Raw genomic sequence first — 25164 nt, 5'->3', positions numbered from 1 at the left:
TTAATCTCATCAATGACATCTTTACAACACAAGACAACAATAATATCAATATTAACTGAAAGTCTCCTTGTATGTGTATAATATTCACACATCTATGTATAAATACAACACATAATTCTCTTTTATTCACATGTACAATAAAGGCATACAAAAAAATCAAATTTTTCCATAAACCATTCATTGATGGCAGTTCTTACGAATACATACAAATTTTCTTGTTTGTGTGTCTGACACAATTTGCTACCTGTAATCCAGCTTGTAGTACCAGTATAAAGTTAGTCTCAGATTCAGAATCAGATTCACATTGGAGGACAATTCGAGTCCAGTCTCATTTTGATCCTCAGGTTCAGTCTCATATTCGGAAAAAAAAATCATAACACCAGAAGAAAAGCAGGAAACATTCCACTTCTCATTCATATAAAATATTACATTTACAGACTTTTAAATACCACTAAAATCTTTTTAAACAGCCGCAATGCAGATTCCATCATTGGTATAGTGCGCCTACCAGCAAACACATCAGCTGAACTTTGACCTTTCACTAATGTCTTGACGACACACTTTTATCTCTGATTTTCAGGTAATTTTCCCTACGCAAGCTGAGACATCCACTCTCCCATCAAGTGTGTGTGAAGGGGGAACATTTCCTGTAGCCTGGACATTATTATTTCTTGTTTGACTCCTTTTCTTTCGGTCTTATCATGATTTTTCGAATATGAGACTGAACCTGAGGCGACTGGCCTCATATTGTCCTCCAATGTGAATCTGATTGTGAATCTGAATCTGAGACCAACTTTGTACTCATTACATCTTTTATCTAACCCTAGTTATGTACTTACTACTATAAAAAGCCAATATGTACTGATTCAATCTGTGATTCCACTACTGTACATAGTTCATCACTGCAATAATTCTAACAGTATCTATACATATTGTCGTCAACACAAACAGGGATGTAGCTAATTTTAACAGTAGCTGATCAAATGTGAAAAATAGGAGGTAATATCTATGAACTATCTGCCTACCGATGGAAATACCGGTATACCGGTTTATACCTTACTTTGCCTATAGCTTCACTTTCTGAGTATCATAGATAAAGCCAGTACACAGGTAAACATCTCAACTGAAAATATTGAGTGTAATTTATACTTCAGTATCCATTAATAGCTTGCGCAGCGGCTCAACGACTATTACACATGCGCGTCCTACATACTATGCGATGTTTTTTTGGTGGTTTTACCCAAGGATGCATTGCGGCACAATGACTATGCATGTGCGTTCTATATACTATGCACATTCTCCAGAGGGCGCTATCTACAATATCATCATGAGGCAGCTGGTGAAAAATGAATATACCCTGCACGATCTTATGGGCTTTGCCTAGTTATGATATTAGCTTATAGCAACATATACTGAAGTTTTTCATTTGTGTCTATTTTACTTTGCCTACAGCTTTCTGAGTATCATAGGTAAAGCAAGTACAGAGGTAAACATCTCAAATGAAAATATTGAGTGTAATCACTTCAGTGTCCATTGATAACTTATAGCAACATATTACAGAAAAGTTTTTGATGTGTGTCTAATCTTTTACTTTACCTACAGCTTTCTGAGTATCATAGGTATTAAAGCAAGTACAGAGGTAAGTATTTCAACTGAAAATAATGAGTGTAAGTACTTCAGTGTCCATTGATAACTTATAGCAATATATTACAGAAGTTGAAATTTTCATGTGTGTCTATCTTTACTTTGTGTAGAGCTTCACGTTCTGAGTATCATAGATAAAGCCAGTACACAGGTAAACATCTCAACTGAAAATACTGTAACTTTCGGTATATAGGCAGATTGTGGCTAATGTATTTTTTCTCCAATCTTTCATTAACTTCTCACAAGTCCAGTCCCTGTAACAAAGAATATTGTGGATATTCTTAATTATTTCAGAATATAATTAACTATCACTGTCTCTGCATTTTTTCAAAACAGCAAGGTCCTTTGACCTTTGATTCACTCTGGTTACTCTCTGCTTGTCTGACATGGTCATAGAACATGTAAAATGTACACACAAATTGCTGAGATATAAAAACTCAATTGTTAGTGCTTTCAAGTTTACATTTTTATAGTCTAAATTGATTGGCACAGAGAGACCTACCACCTCTTCAATTTATTGGTCGACAGAAACTGACTGACACACAATGATCTACCAAGGCATCCTTTGATTGGTCAACAGATATTGATTGACACATACTGATCTACAAAGGCATCAACAGATAGACACATACTGACCTACCAATGCATCCTTTGATTGGTCAACAAACTTTTATTGACAAACATTGACCTACCAAATCATTCCTTGATTGGTCGACTGACTTTTATTGACAGTGACCTACCTAAACATCCTTTGATTGGTCGACTGACTTTTATTGACACACAGTGACCTACCAAGGCATTCTTTGATTGGTCAACAGACAATGATTGACATACACATTGACCTACCTTTGAACCCTTCTTCTGGGGCACCTGCTGCAAAATAATCAGATAAACAATACTATTACTTATACCATGTCACAGTTAAAACTTACGATTAGATCATGGAGGTACTGAATTGCAGTTTGAAGTAAAACGCAATAAAGACTGAAATCAAATCATAAGATACTAAATTACAAGTTTTGATTAGCTCTGAAGTGTTCGACTGACAAAAAGTATTACACATTTGATAACATAAGATTGTCACGAGTCATAATTAATGATAAGATACATCATGATTCTTGAGTTTCAAGAATTATACTGGAATTTGAGAACTTTAAACAAATGGCCAAAGTTGATTTTGATTTTTTTTCCCTTTTTGTCATTTCTAAGTCATTCAGACTGTTAAAGTATCATTATGAATTGAAAGTATCACCAACATATACACATACACTTACTTTTTAATTTTTTTTTTCTTTTTAACCAACCAACCAACCAACCAACCAACCAACCAACCAACCAACCAACCAACCAACCAACCAACCAACCAACCAACCAACCAACCAACCAACCAACCAACCAACCAACCAACCAACCAACCAACCAACCAACCAACCAACCAACCAACCAACCAACCAACCAACCAACCAACCAACCAACCAACCAACCAACCAACCAACCAACCAACCAACCAACCAACCAACCAACCAAGGTATTATGTCAGATGTATGCAACGAGCGCTCACAAAAGAACAAACGACAGTAACTGTAACAGCCAAAAAGAAGTGTACACTACATCGGATTTTAATCAGATTGATCTCATATACACATGATCACAATCCACAAGTGACTTTTGAGCTCAACTGGAACAAAATAGGAATAAATCAAATTCTTTACCTTTCATGATCTCGTCCATAAATAGAGGATCCTCACACGGTAAATCCACTTTCAGGTAGAGAACATCTCCAGGGGTCACCCCAAGGTCACCCAAGGTGGCAGTTTCTCGCGTCAAGTAACTTCCATCTTCAATTATTAGATGCTGATCAAATGGTGCTACACTAAATTCATTCATTATCTGAATATCGATGAATAGACAGAGAAGAAGGGTGTCATGACAACTAGATTGTGATGTACCCATTACAGGTTTTCCCATAAACCCTTGCAGGAAATGCCTATGGCTGAACACATGTCAAGTGCAGTAGAGAGGTTCTTCACAAAACTGAAAAATTGAAAAATTTACCAAGGTGCTATTTTGTCACCCAAATCATATTTAACTTTGTAGTAATCAGTAACAAGAGTAAAAGCAGAAGTAATGTCTGACTGGACCTTTAATATTGAATTCATTCAAATTTAGTATAACAGCAATGTAGAGCCTATCGCAAGTTACCAATTGCCGATGATTCCATTTGTTATACTTACGAACCCTTGTAGACAATGGCAAGAATTTTACTTTACGTAGAATGCCTCCAACATGGACACTTTTACACCATGCTTACCTTTAGTTTCAATTCTTTGAGTGTATCTGAGGCAGATACTGTAATTTGTTTTTCTCCCCTTGTTCGTCTGTGTCTTGAACTTCTCCTTCTTTGTTTATCTACACTCAAGCCATTCTTCTTGGTCTTGTTGCTCTGTAAGACAAGTAAACATTACGTTGGAATCACCACACTACGATAACATACCACGTACCACGTAGCAGTGTGATCGCTAATAATTACACTAGACTAACAAACCACATGTAGCAGTGTGCTCGCTAATAAAAGGAAGTGTTTTGTATTGTAGTTGACATGTGTATAGTCTGGGTCACTATAACTGACCTGTGTAAAGTCTGGGTCACTGTAACTGACCTGTGTAAAGTCTGGGTCACTGTAACTAACCTGTGTAAAGTCTGGGTCACTGTAGCTGACCTGTGTAAAGTCTGGGTCACTGTAACAGACCTGCAGTGTAAAGTCTGGGTCACTGTAGCTGACCTGTGTAAAGTCTGGGTCACTGTAACAGACCTGCAGTGTAAAGTCTGCGTCACTGGAACTGACCTGTGTAACGTCTGGGTCACTGAAACTGACCTGTATAAAGTCTGGGTCACTGTAACTGATATGTGTAAAGTCTGGGTCATTGTAGCTGACATGTGTAATATTTGAGTCACTGTAAAAGACCTGCAGTGTAAAGTCTGGGTCACTGTAACAGACCTGCAGTGTAAAGTCTGGGTCACTAACAGACCTGCAGTGTAAAGTCTGGGTCACTGTAACTGACATAAGTAAAGTCTGGGTCACTGTAACTGACCTGTGTAAAGTCCAGGTCATTGTGACTGACCTGTGTAAAGTCTTGGTCACTGTAAAAGACCTGTAGTGTAAAGTCTGGGTCACTGTAACAGACCTGCAGTGTAAAGTCTGGGTCACTAACAGACCTGCAGTGTAAAGTCTTGGTCACTAACAGACCTGCAGTGTAAAGTCTGGGTCACTGTAACTGACATGAGTAAAGTCTGGGTCACTGTAACTGACCTGTGTAAAGTCCAGGTCATTGTGACTGACCTGTGTAAAGTCTGGGTCACTGTTATCTTTAAAACTGCCATCATTGACATCTACGCCTTCATAGTCCAGACTTTCAAGCATAGCAAAGTTAGGTTTCTCTGTGTCTGTCAATTTACGGATGTAAATAACGCCCTCTGTATATTCTCGTCTTTCCATCTCATCTCTACTTAACTTGAGTGCAATACATTCTTCACAGATCTCTGTTAGAGAAGGAATCAAAAACACTCAGAATTCAATCAAAATACATTTCAAGGAGACAAGAAATATCTCTATTTCATTTTCCTTTATCAGTTTCTATTCTGCCAAGTTTTGATTTTGAAGTTTATGAAATATAAAAGTGTTGCATAGACCAAAAATAAAGTTGTTGCTGGCCAGCACATGTGTAACTTGGATACCAGCATGTCAGTCTTTTTTTTCTTTTAGTGTGACGGCAAGTGGAGAAGTAAAGATAAGATCTGGAATGCACATCATCAGTTGAAATTCCCTGTTTTTCCTCATTGCTGTTTCCTGCCATTTGCTGTCATTGTGGTGGAGATGATTTAATATCAGGAGAACAAACAATTGATGTTTACCTAACCTGTACTGAATGTAAACCTAAAATGCTGTGAAGGAAAAGGAAGCTCTTCAAGGCGCATGATCAGTGACTGTCTTAGCAGACTCAGTGATTAAAAAAAAAATGTTGCCCCACTTTTAGCACAATGCCATGACCAGAAACAACTCATTTTTGTGGCCATACAAATGTTATAACTTCAATCGGACAACCCTGTAAACTCTGTTGAACTTGAAAGCACTCACTGACTCTGTAGTGCACATACCAGTATCTCTGCCAACACTGAGGGCACCCTAAAGAATTGTTACATGATAACTGTTATTTAAATACCGCTAGCTTCATGGAAATCTTCACTGCACCAAAATCATCCTCAAACTAAAATTCATCTTACCTGGATTACATATAAATGTCTTTGTTTTTCCTTCATCCTCTGTGATTCTAGTTATTTCCACCGTATAATCAACTGTTAGCAGGGATTTCAACACTTCCCATTCATGTGGCCAAACATAGCAAACCCTGTACACAATGAAGAGTTAGATATCACTCTGGGTCAAAGGTCAAATATTAAAGTGTTAGATATTGTTCTGGGTCAAAGGTCAAATGTAAGTGTTAGATATCATTCTGGGTCAGACATCAAAGTGTTAGGTATAACTTGGTCATATATCAAGGTGTTCGATATCACTCTCCAAGTGAAACAGAACTACAGTGATACATGTTTTCATTTAATGCCTGTGGCCTAAAGATAACAATAAACATCCGTTCCATCTCAAACACCATGATTGAAATAAGTACTAACTGCTTTCTTGTGTTAATCTCGGCAGTACTTTGATATGGATACAGGGGAACGTCAATCCAGGAAATAAAGGTATTTTCATAAACTTTGGGTTCTGGAGAGTCATTTCATGATTTCACATCATATAAATTTCACTCAGTTTCCAAGACACACCAAATTGAAATTCTTTTTCATCTCTGTTGCCCTTTCAGTGGAACACCATTGCATCATAGGTTGGCAAACATGAATATTCATAAGTTGTACTACGCTGAATATTCATGACTTAAATTAGTTTGTTAATCAATAAGCTCTTTTGAAGGAATTCAAAGAACGCAAAAGTTACCAAATTCTGAGCTTATTCCACGTCTTGTAGAAAGAATACTCTTTTTTTCAATTCATGACTATTTATGCAAAGGAAAGAAGCTCTTAGGAGTGGTATTCTCTAACAATTTTTACTGCCAAATAAATACATTTCACTCTAAATACTTACATGTCCATACACTGTTGATCCGTTAGACTGGGATGAAACATTAATCTATGATGAGCACATAAAAACATAGCATTGTTGATGGAAGTTACCGGTGTAGATTTCAGTGGCTGTTTGATAAATTTCCTCCATGCTTCTACAAAATGCTTTGTGACAACATACAGAATACTAACATCCTGTGTAGAGAACAAAAAAAAAGCCATCAAATCAATTGTTTTTTTGTTTTTTAGCTGTAAATGCTATATGATACTTCATATGAATTCTATCTTACAGATGTTTTTTTTTGGCAACACTGAGAATGCTAGGGGATATTACATATTGTGTAACTTATACCAATCAGTTTCAATCAATCAGTTTATTTCATAACAATAAGGCCACAGGCTCAAAGAGCAAACAGTAATACAAACATTTCAGTTCATAGAGGGAAATTCCTCTCTATTTTTCATTGCAAAATAAATGAATGAAGCTAAATTATTTAGATAAGTTATATTATCTGAATTCAAAAGTGAAATGAACTTATACCAAACCAATGTAATAGAGCAGTAATCAATACAAGTTTAAAGTGAACTGAAGACAGAAACATGTCTGACTTACTCTTTTAAACCATGACGGTCTGTTTCTATCATGGTATAACTGTGATAATAATGTTTTATGTTCACTTGCAATCTTTTTAAGTCGTTCACTACTTTCTTCATCTGCTCTGTCCGTTATCTGCAAAAATAGAAATTAGATCACTTACTCAGTTATTCAACACAATTTAATAAAACATACAATGCACTGTTGTATATACCAGTACATATATACATACATACATACATGCATGCATGCATACATACATACATACATACATACATACATACATACATACATACATACATACATACATACATACATACATACATACATACATACATACATACATACATACATACATGCATACATACATACATGCATGCACGCACACACACAAATACACACACGCATGTACATTCTTATATATGTACATATATACATACATACCGTACATATTCATACATAAATACATAATACATACATACATACATACATACATACATAATACATACATACACACACACATACATACACATGTGTACATACACACATATTACATACCATACATACATGCATACACACATACATACATACACACATACATACACATACATACATACATACATACATACATACATACATACATACATACATACACACACACACACACAAAGACAAATGCACATGCCCACAAGTGCGCACATATGCACACATGCATGTACATATGCCCACACATACACACACACACACATATACTCACATACATACCTGACAATCTAAACATGGCTTTGTATCTGATGTAAACTGAGAGGCATCAGGAAAATAGTACTGAAACCTGGACCAGACTTCGTCGGACACCAGACGTCGACAACTCTCATCAGTTGTCAAGTTGCCTGGTAAAAAAGCAAAGAAAAGACCGGATTACAAATGATTCTTCCATGCAATCAATATCATTAAAGTTGTACTAGCGGCAACTAGAATGCATTTTCTACAGTGGCCATATGAGGATTTGGTATTTATTTTGGATTTTTAATTTACAAAACAATTTCATCATGGCTTCCTACTTGGAAAATCAATGTGAAACAACATATGCCAAGTCCTTGTTTGTAACTCAATAGATTGCAAAAGATTAATAAATGTATAAAACGTTTGTTATTGTACGTACAATAACAAACTTTTGTACACATTTTTTAGCTTTTTGCTCTGTATTGACATACAAACACATACTTTGTCTATGTTGTTTCGCAGTGAGTTTTCAAGTAGGAAGCCATGATAAAATTGTTTTGTAAATTAAAAATCCAAAATAAATACCCAATCTTCATCCATATGGCCACGATATTGAATCATCTGTGGGTAAATATATTTGTGTACCAGTATGCATACTCTATCTATTCAAATTTTTTTTTTATTTACCACACTCAAAAATAAGTGCCCCAGTGAATCACAATTTCAACTTATTACTTATATTACTTATAGATAAAAAAAAAATACCTTTAATTAACATGTACAATGTCTAATAATTAGTATTATAACAATTTCAGTGAATATATTCTTGGTTGTCATATCGAATAACAACTAAAACCCCAGTTACAGCTAGTACAGCTTTAAAGTCAAAACTGACTTAAAGATCAATAGAAGATTAGGATTAGAATTTGAGCCAGATAATCCTTATTCTGAGTCATTTAAATGTACTTACCATGTTCACATAGAATATCTTCATTAAAATCTAAATCCTCTTCTTCTGAATCCTCACTACCACTGCATTTATTACTTTCCTCTGTACTTTTGTCTGCAAAGAGAAAATACATCAAAAATATGCATCAAAAGCAGTGCTGTGATTGGTGCATGGCAAGTCACATGGGGTAAACTAAAGCAGTCAAGTGATTGATGTAGAACAATTCACATGGAGTAAACCTACAGAAGTTCTGTGATTGGTGCAAGACAAGTCACATGGGGTAAACTAAAGCAGTCCAGCAATTGGTGTAGAACAATTCACATGGAGTAAACCTACAGCAGTTCTGTGATTGGTACATGACTAGTCACATGGGGTAAACTAAAGCAGTCCAGTGATTGGTGTAGAACAATTCATATGGGGTATTTAAAACCTAAAGTAGTTATGTGATTGGTGCAAGACAAGTCACATGGGGTAAACTAAACCAGTATGGTGATTGGTGTTGAACAAGTCACATGGAGTTAACAAAACCATGATTCCAATTTTGTATATCTGGTAAACATTACACACACATTAATGTTATCTATTCAAGCAAAGTTTTATAGTGAGATGTGATGACACAGTTTAGCAAGGCTTTCATGTTTTCAAAGATTTGCTAACAATCACATTCTCTGGAGTATATATTACATAGTACATATATAAAAATTCACTTTGTAAAGGATTTGTCCTACAAAAAGTTTGAAACTTGAAACTTTCGACCTCAATCTCCATTTTACACAAGAAGTGTTAATAATCATATCAGCATAAATCAATAATACCATAAGAGTATTCATAATAATAAACGTAAAAGATATAGTCTACCTGAAATTTTACTTATATTTTCATTTTCTTCTGTGTCTTCAGTTCCGTTCAATTCTAGTTTTCCAAGCACAATTCGTCTCCAGGAACGAAGTGAACATTTCCCGATCCAGAATCCCCTGTAATTTCAAAAACTTATTATAACTTTACACTGAGTTGGAGTTTAGCTAATATGCTGTACAACACTAACCTATGACAGTCGTACAAACAGTCACTTGGGATAAGGTAAAGCAGTCCAGTAATTGGTGCAGAACAAATCACATGGTATAAACTTAATCTGTCCAATGATTGGTGCAGAACAAGTCACAAGGGATAAACTGAAAAGCAGCTCAGTGATTGGTGTAGAACAAGTCACATGGGGTAAACTAAAGCAGTCTAGTGATTGGTGCAGAACAAGTCACATGGGATAAACTAAAGCAGTCTAGTGATTGGTGCAGAACAAGTCACATGGGGTAAACTAAAGCAGTCTAGTGATTGGTGCAGAACAAGTCACATGGGGTAAACTAAAGCAGTCTAGTGATTGGTGCAGAACGTCACAAGGAAAACTAAAGCAGTCAAGTGGTCGATGCAGAGCAAATCATTTGGGGGTACACTAAAGCAGTGTAGTGATTGGTGTAAAACAAGTCACCTGGGATAATCTAAGTAAGTCCAGTGATTGGTGCAGAGCAAGTCACCTGGGATAAATTATCCATATTCCCACTTTAAGAAACTCGAAGAAATCAAAATGAATACTTCCAGAACAAGGAAAGAATTTGTTTTGTCCTTACCTGTCTATTTTATTTTTACTTAGACTGTTAATAGCCTTGTAGTCTTCTGATAACCTTACTTTCATTCTCAGTAACTTGCATCTTTCTACAACACATGCTTTACACAGCTGTGTTTCAGCTATCCTAGGTTTGCCACCATATTTAGTGAATATAATATCAGCCTACAAGTAAGGATCAACATAAAATATTATCCTTATTAAAATACATTCTTGGTAAAACATAGTAATAATGAGTTCTTGTATCGTAACCAAGGGTAACTCTATTTTCTAAGGCACAAACATTCAACTTGGTAAAATAAAAAATGACACTTACAGCTTGCTTGCTTATTAACTTTGCATTCTGAACTTGATCAGGATCTACGTTGTCATGGCGACACAAGAGTTTGGAGTTATCAATTGCAGGACACACTGTGTTGGTATCGGCTAACCATTTCTTTATCCAGTCAATTGCAAGCCACTCACCATATTCACCTGAATACACACATAAAGATAAACACAAGAGAATAAATGATGAATGTTCATGGGCTCTGGGTTCATAGTTACTGATAAAAATTTCTGCTCATCGAGTCAAAAATTTCTACAAAACAAATCCAAGATTTTTGCTAACATCTCATCAGCATTGTCAGGGGTGTAGTACAATGGGCCGTACCTTTCATTAGCTATACTCTCAGCTGTTCTCTCAAGTTCATTTCATGTGTCTCTTCTGAGGCAGATGACAATAGCCAATTGTAGTACACCCCTGACAAGACAAACTTTCAGTTTACTAAACTAGACACTAACTATATTATTGTATGATGTGGTAGATTACACCAGTGTGTGATAGCTGTGTGTTTGTTGTGTGGATACATAATCATCCTGTAATCAAGATAGTGTAAAATACTGGAAGTTCCTAAAAATACACACTGTAAAATCATATGTGGAGGTGATCAGAAACACCACTCTAGTGTCAAATTTGATCAGGTTTTGCATCTACTAAACATCAAGCTTGTAATTATAGGATGTAAACCTTGGTATTCATTACATATTCATAGGGAAGACCTACAGAGAAACTGATTGGTCAAACACATATGACATCACATTATTTTAAATGAATTTAGAAATCAGTTTGTATCTGCATTCTTATTTCAAGTATACTACGAAGGAAAATGTGCTGACGTATGGAAGGATGGGAGAGGCATGGGAAAGGATGGAGAGGCATGGATTCCCTGGATTACAATGAAGGAAAGGCACAGCAAACACTCTACAAAGAACAATCATACCTTAAATGTACACAGGTGTTATCAACTGCTGACATACTTACCTTCTTTTGGCAGTAGTAAACTGTAGATTTGTTTGATTTCATCATGCCTGGCTTTCCCACTTAACACATTGATTTCCTGTAAAGGTAAGTACAGGTCAAAGGTCAATCAAGGTAAATGATACCACATACACATCTTTCTATATATCAGCAGTCCTCAAGCAAGTAGTTTAGGAGAATCACTGGTTTTCACAATACACTATTTTTCATGCATTAATTTTTTGGAACCCCTCCCGCCTGCTCACTATGCTTTATATTGCAAATAAAAATAAACATAATTTGAATGGTTGAAGTGTTTTTGCCATAGTGACTTTTCAATGGACTGCCACCAAGAACCAACTTGTGGGCCACCTTCTTGAAAAAATTGCAACCACCAAATTTGTTGTCAAGACTGGTAGAGAACACTAACTTGTAAATATCCCGGCTTTTCAAGACTTCCAGTATCAGAACATCAAAGTTTGATTATTGATAGGAATGTCCTACCCTCATTTCTGTCATTTCTTTAACCCAGTGTTCAAATCTATCATTGTCTTTGATGACTAGCTCTTGTAGTTCTTCTGATATCTGAATGTCTTCCTTGTCAGCTGTACTATCATCAGTTACTGTAACAACAACAGAGAGAAATGCTTCACCAAGTATGAATGATACTCCTAACAGTAATGCAAGGAATCCAGCATATTCCTCACCTCCACACTACACTGTTTTGATCATTCTTGTATTTCCTATAGAATTAACACTGTTATCGGTAGACATTTTGTATTTCCTATAGAATTAACACTGTAATCGGTGGCCATTTTGTATTTCCGATAGAATTAACACTGTAATCGGTGGCCATTTTGTATTTCCTATAGAATTAACACTGTAATCGGTGGCCATTTTGTATTTCCTACAGAATTAACACTGTAATCGGTGGCCATTTTGTATTTCCTATAGAATTAACACTGTAATCGGTGGCCATTTTGTATTTCCTATAGAATTAACACTGTAATCGGTGGCCATTTTGGATTTCCTATAGAATTAACACTGTAATCGGTGGCCATTTTGTATTTCCTATAGAATTAACACTGTAATCGGTTGCCATTTTGTATTTCCTATAGAATTAACACTTTAAACAACGGCCATTTTCTATTTCCTACTGAATTAACACAGTAATCAGTGGCCATTTTGGATTCTAAAATAATTTGATTGTAATAATATTTTGACCTATATATAAGAAATTTACACGCTGACCACTGACTTTTTTTCTTGAATTTCACTGAGAATGGATTGGAACTTCCTTGAACAAAGTAACAGCAAAAGTTCAAAACTTTACTTCCAAGGCACATACAACCTTAAGAATTGTAATTGGATGCCATTCACCTCTTACCTTGCTGTGTTGATCTGGTGTTATACACCAACATGTATGAATTTCTAGATGCATGGTAGCCTTTTGTCATCTTGGGTTTCTTGGGTGGTTTAGGTCCACCATCTGTAAAGTCATGGTGAAAATTTATAAGTTTTTGTTTCATTTTGGTGGTTGTATGTGTTGGTATGTTGCATAAGCCACTTACAATTATACTAAATATATCCGTGACACAAAATACCAAGAACCGTCATGTTACAACTGTGCCCCTTTAAAAGTGTTGGTATTTCAATTCTCCACTTACAATACATAACATACCTGTATATCATTCAGAAATATTGAAAATACAGAATTAATATTCATATAACACCTGCCCATACCATTAACTCTATGGTTCTATACTTATATAACTAAACATAATATCATAACTAGGCAAAGCCCATAAGTTCATGCAGGTTCGCCTCACAATGATATTGTAGATAGCGCCCTCAGTGTGGACAATGCGCATAGTCTACAATATGGAACATGCATGCATAGTCACTGCGCCGCAATGCATCCTTGGGTAAAACCACCACAAAAACTTTGCTTAGTACCGTATATAGGATGCGCATGTGTACTAGTCATTGAGCCGCTACACGAGCTAATAAGTTACATAACACTATGACTTTGAACTTGGTTTACTAACAATACAATTATTACAAATAACAATTCTGAAGTTTTCTGGAAACAACTGTCAAATAAGGAATTTTGTGTCTCGTTGCAGATCCTGTGAGGTATGCAAATATGCCTAGCAACAAAGGTTGTCAAACGTGATCGTGGTCAAGCTTTCACCGTGGCCATGTGCAATGATGTTGAGAACAATAATGTTGATAAGCATTTGACACTTTCAGCTTCACCACCCTCACATGGTTGCTATGGATGCAATGGCTCAAGCGGGATCTCGTGAGATCTGCTGCGAGACAAACCCACAACTGTAAATCGTTTTCTTTTTTTTGGATGTTAATGTTTACTTGTTATTTGTATGTTTATCTCTTTTGTGGAAATAAATTTCAATCCAATTCAATTATATTGATGGCTTTTTGGTTAGAACCGATGTAAAAATTCCAAAACATTGCAGGATATTTTGATATTGAGAACATGAGACTAAAATTTTGCAAAATATTGGACATTTTTTACCTTGTACATCTTCCTATCCCAAAGCCTTGCTGTGGTCACTATGACAACAGAATACTGTGGCTTAGTGACCGTGACAAAACTTGTACAATTTCCAAACATTCTCTCACCTCCTATATCTTCTTCACTTCCTAGTTTCAAATTCTTTCCTCCCATTTTTTCAATTTCTTCGTCATTAAACTTGTACCATATACCGGTCTGTTTATCCCTTATATGTGCAATGTAATGACCAGAATAGGCACTTGGTCCACGGTGAATCAACACAGCGGTTAGATCATACAAAACTTCACTATCTAACAAATTAAAACAAACATTGCAGGGGACTAAAATATGGTGTGATATTACATGAACAACTCACCAGGTTTTGATAAAATAACGATACACTCTCTAAAAAAAGAATGCATTTTTTTACAACATTATGCAAGTATTTCGTCTCTGTTACCAAAATAATACAGAGTATACTATCTAGGAAATTATGCAGGTTTTATAAGATTACGCAAGCGTTTTATCTCTGTTACCAAAATAACAGTATACTATATCTAGAAATGTATGCAGGTTTTACAATATTACGCAAGCGTTTTATCTCTGTTACCAAAATAACAGTATACTATATCTAGAAATGTATGTACGTTTTACAATATTACGCAATCGTTTTATCTCTGTTACCAAAATAACGGTATACTATCTAGAAATGTATGCAAGTTTTACAAGATGAGGCAAGCGTTTTATCTCTGTTACCAAAATAACAGTATAATATCTAGAAATGCATGCAAGTTTTACAAGATTACGCAAGCGTTTTATCTGTAACCAAAATAACAGTATACTATATCTAGAAATGTATGCAAGTTTTACAAGATTAGGCAAGCGTTTTATCTCTGTTACCAAAAATAACAGTATACTATCTAGGAATGTATGCAAGTTTTACAAGATTATGCAAGCGTTTTATCTCTGTTACCAAAATAACAGTATACTATCAAGGAAATTATGCAAGTTGTACCAAATAATACCAAGTTTTCATCTCTCTTTCATCTTTGGAACAGTAAATTGGAATACATATATTATGTACATGTACATCACAAATTCCAAATACATGTATTGTGGGACTGGTTTAAGAACTTATTCTATCACATGTATTTATATACAGTGCATTACAGGTTAGTGTTTACTGGCCGTTTCATACAACCACAGAGAATATCAAGTACAGTCACTGTGTAGTACTGGTTTAAAAACTTATTCTATCACATGTATTTATATACAGTGCATTACAGGTTAGTGTTTACTGGCTGTTTGATACAACCACACAGAATATCAAGTACAGTCACTAGTGTAGTACTGGTTCAAAAACTTATTCTATCACATGTATTTATATACAGTGCATTACAGGTTAGTGTTTACTGGCCGGTCCATGCAACCACCCAGAAAGCAATACGAAACTACACATGCTACACTTATTAGTGTTCACTGGCTCTGTTTGATACAACTATGCAGGAACCACAGGAAACAGTACATGCTACACTTACTAGTAGTTCACTGGCTGTTTGATACAACCATGCAGAAACCATAGGAAACTGTACATTCTACACTTATTAGTGTTCACTGGCTCTGTTTGACACAGAAACCAATAAGAAACTACACATGCTACACATATTACACCATGTGCATTACCATACAACCACAGTAATATCTGGGCCACTGTATCCACTGTAATATCTGGGCCACTGTGGGCAGACATCATGAAAGAGTGTCAAGTTAAAAACATGACTTCCTTACCTTGGTTGGCCATATAGGGCGTCATATCAAGTACTTCAGGGAACTGTATGTAAGTATTAAGTTTCTTTTTGCGGCCTGTTTGCCTGAAATGTGAAAGAATGCTATTACACTACTGCCGGACTACAACAAAATGAATTTACTCATAAAAGTTATAACAAGTTATAACACACAAGCAGTGGTCAGCTGTAACTAATGAATTTGTGTGTGTGTGTGTGTGTGTGTGTATGTATGTATGTATACAATGTATGTATATACGTATGTGTGTATGTGTGTGTGTATGTATGTATGTATGTATGTATGTATGTATGTATGTATGTTATGTATGTATGTATGTATGTATGTATCATTGTATGTATGTATGTATGTATGTATGTATGTATGTATGTATGTATGTATGTATGTATGTATGTATGTATGTATGTATGTATGTATGTATGTATGTATGTATGTATGTATATATGTATATGTATGTTGGTTGGTTGTATGTATATGTGTGTGTATGTATGTATATATGTATGTATGTATGTATGTATGTATGTATGTATGTATGTATGTATGTATGTATGTATGTATACATATTGTATGTATGTTGTTTGTATGTGTGTATGCGTGTGAGCGTGCATGTGTGCTTGTACACACACACACACACGCATGCACATTCATTCATTCATTCCTTCATTCATTCCTTCATATAAGTTCAAGTTCACTACTACTTACCTATCAAATATAAACCTAAGTAGCTGTAAATTGAGTACAGTTGGTAGTTTATGGATCTGTATCCTTCTAGTGGCATTTTGTTTGGCATTACATCTTTCACATAGATATTGGTTTGCTCCTTCTAATTTCTCCTCCTGTAAGAATTCTTGTAAACATTCACTGAGTTGCTTGTGACCTTGGATATTGAGGTCAAGTTCATAAAACGTAGATGACCTTTGAGATATGCCTCCACAATTATTGCACCTGAAAGGAAAACCATGGCAGTTATTAATACTACTGTTATGCAGGTATGTAGACATGTACATGTACAACCCCCTCAACTGGGTTTATATGACAATTGAGAGTCCAACTTGAAGTGAAAACTAAGTGCGACCATCTTTGCGACTGCTGCTGAGACTCTCAACGTTGCTTGTAAACAGTGGAAGGGGTCATACATACCTATTTTGTGCTAAATGGAACCATCCAAAAGAAGCAAACATTTGCATTATATGATAGCAAGTCAGAAATTGCCCAAAATGACGACATCGAGAATGAGTTCCATTATGTTAAAAGTCCCTTATATATTGATTTGCATTCTAAATATATCAAATCACTACATGTACATACATGTAAGGGGACTATAATATTGCATCCACAAAACAGCATTATTCTGTAATTATATTATACCAGTATATTGATGGCGCAAATCGTGAGATCTGATTGGTCTAGACATCGAACTAGCACATCTAAAATGGGCGATAATGCATAGTTGGCACGCGTCCAAATTTTGATGTTCACTGTTCGTCTAGAACGTTGTAGTCTGTGCAGGGATGGGGGCGCAAATGAAACCAGAAAATGATGTGTTTTATCTTGTTTCCGATATTTTCAATATACTGGTATAATATAATAGCGATAAACCACCCCCTGGGAATGGTATACCACTCGGTTTTGACCAGTGAACTCAATATATGCAATCGCTATCGCTCGTGCATATATTTCGTTCACTGGTCAAAACCTCTTGGTATACCATCCCCAGGGGGTGGTTTATTGCTTAATTTAATTATTCTCATACATCACATATGCGCCATTTCATGTCAATCTATCATTCATATGTAAAGTTTTTCAAATCTGAATGGTTTTCATGTGCCACTATTTCAAAATACTATATTTTGAATAACTTCTCACTTATAGCACAGGCATACTACTGATGAAAATACTGCAGAATTTTAGGGGTTTTTTTCAAGAGAGAGAAGTTCACTGTTTTGACTGAACATAGTTTGTATTAATAACAGAACAAATGACACATTAATGTCATTGTTGGTATTTGGGATATTTGGGGTATTTAGGGTATTCGGGATACGTCACAAATGCATTCACGCATCATATCATGGGGTTCTGTTATTATTGTATTTTACAGTAGACTACAGTAGACTAACATCCATCCAATAGCTTACCACAAGTAAACTATACTCACTTTGTAACATAAGCATACTGTCCACAAAACTGTTGCTGGATAATATTTCTGACAACGTCATTAGGTTGTTGTTGCAGCATGTCTTCTAACAATGACATCAGGAGTTTACTGAATTCCTGGGCATCCTGGAATGACACAGAGAAAAAAAATCATGTTACAATACTGGTAATCTAGCCTTCAGTTTTCTAAGATAGATGCAAACTAAATCTATTGTTTGTTCTTCAATGTGGTAGATTACACAAGTGGGTGATAGCAGTTCCTGTGTTGTGTAATTCTAATCACCATTTGATCAACATAGTGTAAACATTGGAAGTCTCAAAACAGTACACTGCGAGTTCATGGAACTCTGTCAATAAAACTCTGCAATGCCTCCCTACAGAGACTATAATTAAACCAATGTCCATTCAATAGCTTATCACTGTTGTATCAACATGTTGTGACAATAGTTTTAGTTTGTGTCTATCTTTGTAAACCGAAGGCTTGAGTAATAATTTTTATACCACATGCAAGCCAAGTTGAGTGCATTCAAGAAAAAATATGGGTTTTATACCCTGGTCGTTCTATGTCACAACAATCCATGTCTATGTGCAGTGGTTCTGTGGTGCTTGAAATGCAAATCAAAACATTCAACATCACTATTATTTTTTTCTGATTTTTTTCATGAATTATGCCTGTGGAGGTATAATTATACAATTCAGTATTCTTAGTCTTTGCAGATGTGTGAAATGGTTAAGAACAATTTTCAAAACAAAAAACATAACATACTAACTTGTTGTTGTGCAGCATCCAGTCCCAGACATTCAATAAATGCTGATGGGTCTATATACCTGTACAACAGAATGACATATAATGAAGTCAAGACATATTTGTGGAATACATAATTGAGTTTAATCAAGTGGCAGTGTTCATACTTTATTAAGATTTAACTAGACACAAAAGGTAATACACCCACCAAATATCATGGCAATCAGTCCCCACACACAATCCACTCAGAGACACTTTGCAGTCACACACACACACACACACCCACACACTGACAAACAGACAGACAGACAGACAGACAGACAGACATACAGACAGACACTTTGCCATGCCTATAGCACTACTGAACCTTATCAGTTCAGTTGTGCTAAAAAAGTACAAGTTGCCATGAACCAATTAAACAGAAACACAAAATAAAAAAAACGAGACAAATTTCCAATACTTCATTAGCTGGTCTTTTTATTGTATGTACAAGTACACTCACTCTGTATTTCCAACACATTCTTAGAGGCATCTGTAACGAGGTTCCTTAACTCCCCAAAAAATGATGAAAATACCACAATGTGTATACCACCTTCAGCAAAAATACTGCATGGCTGACAGGAAGACTTATGACACACATGCACACTATGTGAACAGTGAACACTGAATTTTTCTCATCATGAAAATCATGTAATTCACAGTTTATGTGTAAATGAATGAAATATGTGATGTACACTGACCTTCTATGACTGTGCTCTAACAAGGCAAATAAAAGTTGTAGATGTCCACACACTGTTGTAGGGGCTATATCTTCACCTTGTAATGATAACTGTGGTACTGCTTGACAACTAGATTCTGTTGGCAACAACCACAAATTCTTGAGTGCTTTTTAGTGAAATATCACATTGAGTTACTCAGGGTTTGCACAGAGATCAAGCTTGCAGAAGTTTCTAAATACATACTGTAATCAGCCAACATTCTACAGGCTTTACATTGTATTAGATTTGTAGAGTTCTTGGAAATATGCAGAGTTCTATAATATTTGCCTTGAGTTCTATTCAACTTACATTATGTTAGATTTGCAGTTCTTGGAAATATGCAGAGTTCTACGATATTTTCCTTGCCTTCTATCCTATTTACATTATGTTAAATTTGCAGTGTTCTTGGAAATATGCAGAGTTCTATGAGAGTCACATTGAGTTAGATCTGTAGAGTTCTTGGAAATATGCAGAGTTCTATGATATTTATTTAGAGTTTTACGAGCTTTACATTGTGTTAAATTTGCAGAGTTCTACAATATTTGTTCAGAATTCTATGATATTTACATTGTTTAAATTCGCCATGTTCTTGGAAATATGAAGAGTTCTATGATATTTGCCCTGAGTTCTAAGTTACATTACGTTAAATGTGCAGTGTTCTTGGAAATTTGAAGAGTTCTATAATATTTGCTCAGAGGTCTATGAGATTAGATCTGTAGATTTCTTGGAAATATGCAGAGTTCAAAAATATTTTCTCAGCGTTCTATTACTTTCACTTTGTTTTACATTTAGGGTTCTTGGAAATATAATATTAGCCAAGAGTTCTATGTGACCAACATTATCTTAGTTTTGCAGAGATCTCAGATATTTGCACAGAAAAGTTTTATTTTATCCAAAATGTGAGATGCATATTCAGAAGTGTTTTCTGCACTACTTCATCCACTGAATGTTTCCATGGTAACCTGAATGCCTTGGTTGAAATTTATAGAGTATCAGTGCTTACCATCTGTACTTTCTGTTGAGTTTTTCTCAGTTGTACTATCACATGATGTCTGTGTATTTCCCTTAGTTGATTCTCCACCACCACCACCACCACCACCACTACTACTACTGTCTGTATTTGATGTACTGTTCTGTACATTTGATGTTGGAGTCTTGGCAGGAGAACATTTGCCTGCAAAATGAAAATAAATAAATTACTCCAAAAGCACTATATTTACATAGAGAACTGACCAATTAGATGTTATTCCCCAATATTTTTCTTCGTTCTGCTAAGGAAAATACGAGTGACTTAAGGGGCCTTTGTCGCAAGGAGTTGTCTAGTGACTCGTAGTGACAACCCAGATAATTAGATGTTTTTTCGAAGTATTTTCGTTCAGCCAAGGAAGAATATGAGTGAGTGACCTAAAGGTCCTTGTCACTACGAGTCACTAGATGAGTAGTAACAACCCTTAGGTTATGAGTATTTTCTGGCAGAATGAAGAAAAATATTGGAGAATGACATAATTATACCATCGCCAATAATATCAAAGAAAAATCAAGAGTAATGGTAATTTTGAATGTTTTGACTCATATTTCAAACACAGCAGAACCAGTGACGGTGACACAAGTCATGACATAGACACACATTGCCATGATGTAGAACGACCAGAGTATATATTCCATATTTTAAGTTCAACTTGGCTCATGCATGGTATATATTAGAGGTTACAAGGTTTTCTGGTTGATTATCTTGATAACATCATAGATGGCGCTCTCCACTGTCTATGATACAAGTGTGGTATGTAAATGTTACACAGGTAACAGTTCATACCTTTTGATTCCTTGGGTGAATATTGTGGCAACCATTGGTACATAGCTCTACGAAATTCTTCATTGTGAAACCATACCTAGTAAACAAAAACAAATTTGACTTATCATGTTTTGGCAAGTGGGAAGGAGGTGGAAGAACCTTTGAAACGAGTTTCTATGTACTGCATAAAACTTAGATTTTATTGGTACCAAAGCACACAGACAGACACAACATATTTCTATAGATCCCTTCTGATGGTACTTATTAGTATACTCACCTGCAGTAAGGTATTTACATAACAGGTTGCACCCAAATTCTTCAATCCTACAAATGAATCCTGTAAGATGAAAAAAGACACAATAAATTAGTACCATTGTAATGAAGAATAACAACCTAGTTACCTACATGAGAAAGTTCAAATAAAATACATATGATCCTCAATTCTCCATGAACAGTTTCTCAACAAGAGTGCCAATTCATCCTTTAATTTCTGAGCACTTGCTTGAATAAAAAGTACTATTATTTTATTATTTATATACCAGTGATTGCTTGCAGCAATACACACATGTGTGAGTGGTATATATGCATTGCAGTGCAATACGGAAAAACTTTGCATACCTGTATGCAAATGAGTGTTGTCAATCCTTGCACATAATATGTGATCACACAGCATAATTTTGGCGTAAATCTGCTATTTCAGATAAACGCACGCACACACACACACACACACACACACACACACACACACACACACACACACATACATACACACACACACACACACATACACACACACACATACATACATACACACACACATACATACATATACACACATACATACATACACACACACATACATACATACATACATACATACATACACACACACATACATACATACATACATACATACATATACACACATACATACACATGTATGTATGTATGTATATGTATGTATTGTATTGTATTGTATTGTATTGTATAATACTGTGTTGTGTTGGATTGGATTTAAGTGTTTTGTTTTGTTTTGTTTTGTTTTGAAGATAAAATTGATAGCGACATCGACTATGTTACGTTACGTTACATTATGTTACATTACATTACATTACATTACCTTACCTTACCTTGCCTGAGAAGAAACTAAAATATTACACATCATGTGCTGAAAATATGTTCTCAACTTACTTCTGATCTTCTTTCTAAGTTTGGGTCTTCAATTTCATGCCAGCTTTCATCATCAATTTCTCCTAACCATAAATTCTCACCCATCCCTACCAAACATCTTGGATTACCTTTACAATTTCGTCTGTAAATGAAAAAAATAATTTACGATACAATATTACGAGAATGAATGTTCAATTACTATACAATATCATTTCTTGCAAACAAAGCCCCATTGTAGTATACTCCTGCCAATGTTAATGAGATGTCAGTGAGAATTAGGGAGTCACTGCCAAGAAATCTTTTGACTAGAGTATATCGTGAGTAGAAATTTTTATCAATAGCTAGGGCTCAAAATAAGGGCACTTTACTTGTCCCAGGCAAGTGATTTGAAGCATTGGGCAAGTGATTTCAGAAAGTAAGAGTTTCTTATGGTTTTCAATTTTAAAGCCTTGACGACTCACTCATTCTAATATAAGTAAAACTTTCCTGTACCTGCAGAAACTTTCAAAGTGAGAAACATTTGAATAGAAGCATACAAATTATCAGTCTGCTTAGATTTCCTGGGTTTACTCAAAGTGGAAGTAACGTTATGGTAACTCACTTGGTAACAAACACTGATCAAAATGGACATCTCAATAACTTACATTCCAATAAAATTTACAAAAAAAACAAAACATTTACTTTGTAGACAAGTACTGTGTGATTTGGACAAGTGATTTTTATTTATTTCAAGTCATGAGTACCTATACATTACATATATCAAAAGATGAATTAAACACTTAAAGATTGGAGTTGAGTTTGTTTATGTGTGTAAATTCGTGAATGTTGATATATATTTCTGTGTTGTTGACGTGTTATAAATAAAATCACCAACCAAGTTAGTCTGGATGCCAACTATGGTTTGCCAACTATGGTTATGTGAGTGTGAAGGTATAAATCGTAATGATACTGTAGTGCATAGGAACTGGACTACAACCAAGCCTGCGCCTGGGTCCCCTGTGGTGTTCTCACTGCAAAGGAAATGGAATGATCGTAGTCCCTCTACCTACCTCGGAGTCCATGTCTCAAACAACTGACTTACTTGGTTTTTTGAAGAAGAAAATGTAGCTAGCCACTGGTATCAATGTACTAGCATTGAGATAAGCCTTAGACAACAGAGGGAAGTAAACCGTTTAAATATTATCATACATACATTTACAAATTACAGAGTCTGAGAAACGATCCGCACTCCCTCGCCAGACACGCGTCGTGACGAGTGATAGACCACACATTTTAAGGACAAACCGGGAGGTAAATAACGAATATAACCTACCGACAGACGCCTAGTTTACACGTCTTCGTGTCAAGCCTGTACGCCATTTCTATGTGTTTTTGCGTCACTTCTTCTGGAGTGACACTCTCTATCCATTTCCAGGTGGCTTTATGTTGCTGATATTTGGGAACCATCACTTGGCGTTGTTTACCTCTCATTTTTTGCAACTTTACCCTCTCGGATTTCCACTAACGGCAAATTTACACAAGTTGAAGTTACTTCAACAAACAGAAGCTTTCTTTTTTTCTTGTATTCAATATGAGAATTTTGACAGCTTCGACGTAAAGGATATTTTGTCGACACTACGTATCCGCCATTTTGTTTCTTCCCGCCATCCAAAGTGTGATATTAACAGTATGTGTATTACAACGGACATGCAACACCTAACTTTGCAATAATTTGATTATTTACAAATAAAAGATTAAAATGATAAAAGATTATAATGTAGTTGTAGAAATGTGCGAATGGAAGTCATAAGCAATATCACCGATCGCAGAACACATTTCGTACCATAAGAGTGCTTCGCGGAGCTGAGGTAAAAGAACCACACTGCGTATATGTATATTGGAGTTTCCCCTCGAGCTTCCACTGTCTATACAAGAACAAAATAAACACACTCAGGTGCATGTACATACAAATAAGATATATAAAGCCTATCATTCTCTGACCAGTTTGTGAGATCGTTGAGGGTATTAGTATACGTTCTAGACCAAAGGTCTGGCACTGAACTGTCATATGTAATATTTTGAAAACATCCGGTGATCCGTGCATCAAGTTTCCACACAGTGCAGTTTATTCATTTTCTTTCTATGCACAATGCTAATATATATATATATATATATATATATATATATATATATATATATATATATATATATATATATATATATATATATATATATATACCTCTGACGATCGCACTATGCGTGAAACTCCGAGTTACAACCAAGAAAGAGTTCCAGTACTACCAAAAC

General features: G+C 35.5%; 1 protein-coding gene across 1 annotated transcript; it reads right to left on the bottom strand.

The window, feature by feature from the left end:
* Nucleotides 1-68: 68 nt before the first annotated feature.
* LOC144451201 (ubiquitin carboxyl-terminal hydrolase 48-like) lies at nucleotides 69-24324 on the bottom strand. The gene is made up of 26 exons (XM_078142001.1): nucleotides 24191-24324; nucleotides 22900-23020; nucleotides 21986-22045; nucleotides 21730-21805; nucleotides 19899-19995; nucleotides 19184-19241; nucleotides 18415-18539; nucleotides 16962-17204; nucleotides 16245-16327; nucleotides 14585-14767; nucleotides 13326-13427; nucleotides 12443-12561; nucleotides 11963-12038; nucleotides 10976-11133; nucleotides 10664-10824; nucleotides 9900-10015; nucleotides 9063-9155; nucleotides 8135-8259; nucleotides 7388-7504; nucleotides 6797-6969; nucleotides 5926-6050; nucleotides 4985-5184; nucleotides 3956-4087; nucleotides 3357-3534; nucleotides 2491-2517; nucleotides 69-1898 (listed from the first exon to the last, which is right to left on the bottom strand). The coding sequence occupies exons 1-26, from the start codon at nucleotides 24322-24324 to the stop codon at nucleotides 1876-1878; spliced, it is 3105 nt and encodes a 1034-aa protein (XP_077998127.1). The 3' UTR covers nucleotides 69-1875.
* Nucleotides 24325-25164: the final 840 nt, after the last annotated feature.

Source organism: Glandiceps talaboti, chromosome 21 (assembly GCF_964340395.1).
Source record: "Glandiceps talaboti chromosome 21, keGlaTala1.1, whole genome shotgun sequence".
In the NCBI taxonomy this organism is placed as follows: domain Eukaryota; kingdom Metazoa; phylum Hemichordata; class Enteropneusta; family Spengelidae; genus Glandiceps; species Glandiceps talaboti.
Note: the sequence above shows the minus strand (reverse complement) of the source record. Positions and strands in the feature narration are given on the sequence as shown.

Excerpts from the sequence above, each read along its gene's own strand:
- LOC144451201 (XM_078142001.1), bottom strand. The coding sequence starts at position 24,324 with ATGGTTCCCAAATATCAGCAACATAAAGCCACCTGGAAATGGATAGAG. Across the intron at positions 22,046-22,899 it reads ACTTAGAAAGAAGATCAGAA|GATTCATTTGTAGGATTGAA; the intron begins GTAAGTTGAGAA and ends TTCATCTTACAG. Across the intron at positions 7,505-8,134 it reads AGCCATGTTTAGATTGTCAG|ATAACGGACAGAGCAGATGA; the intron begins GTATGTATGTGA and ends CTATTTTTGCAG.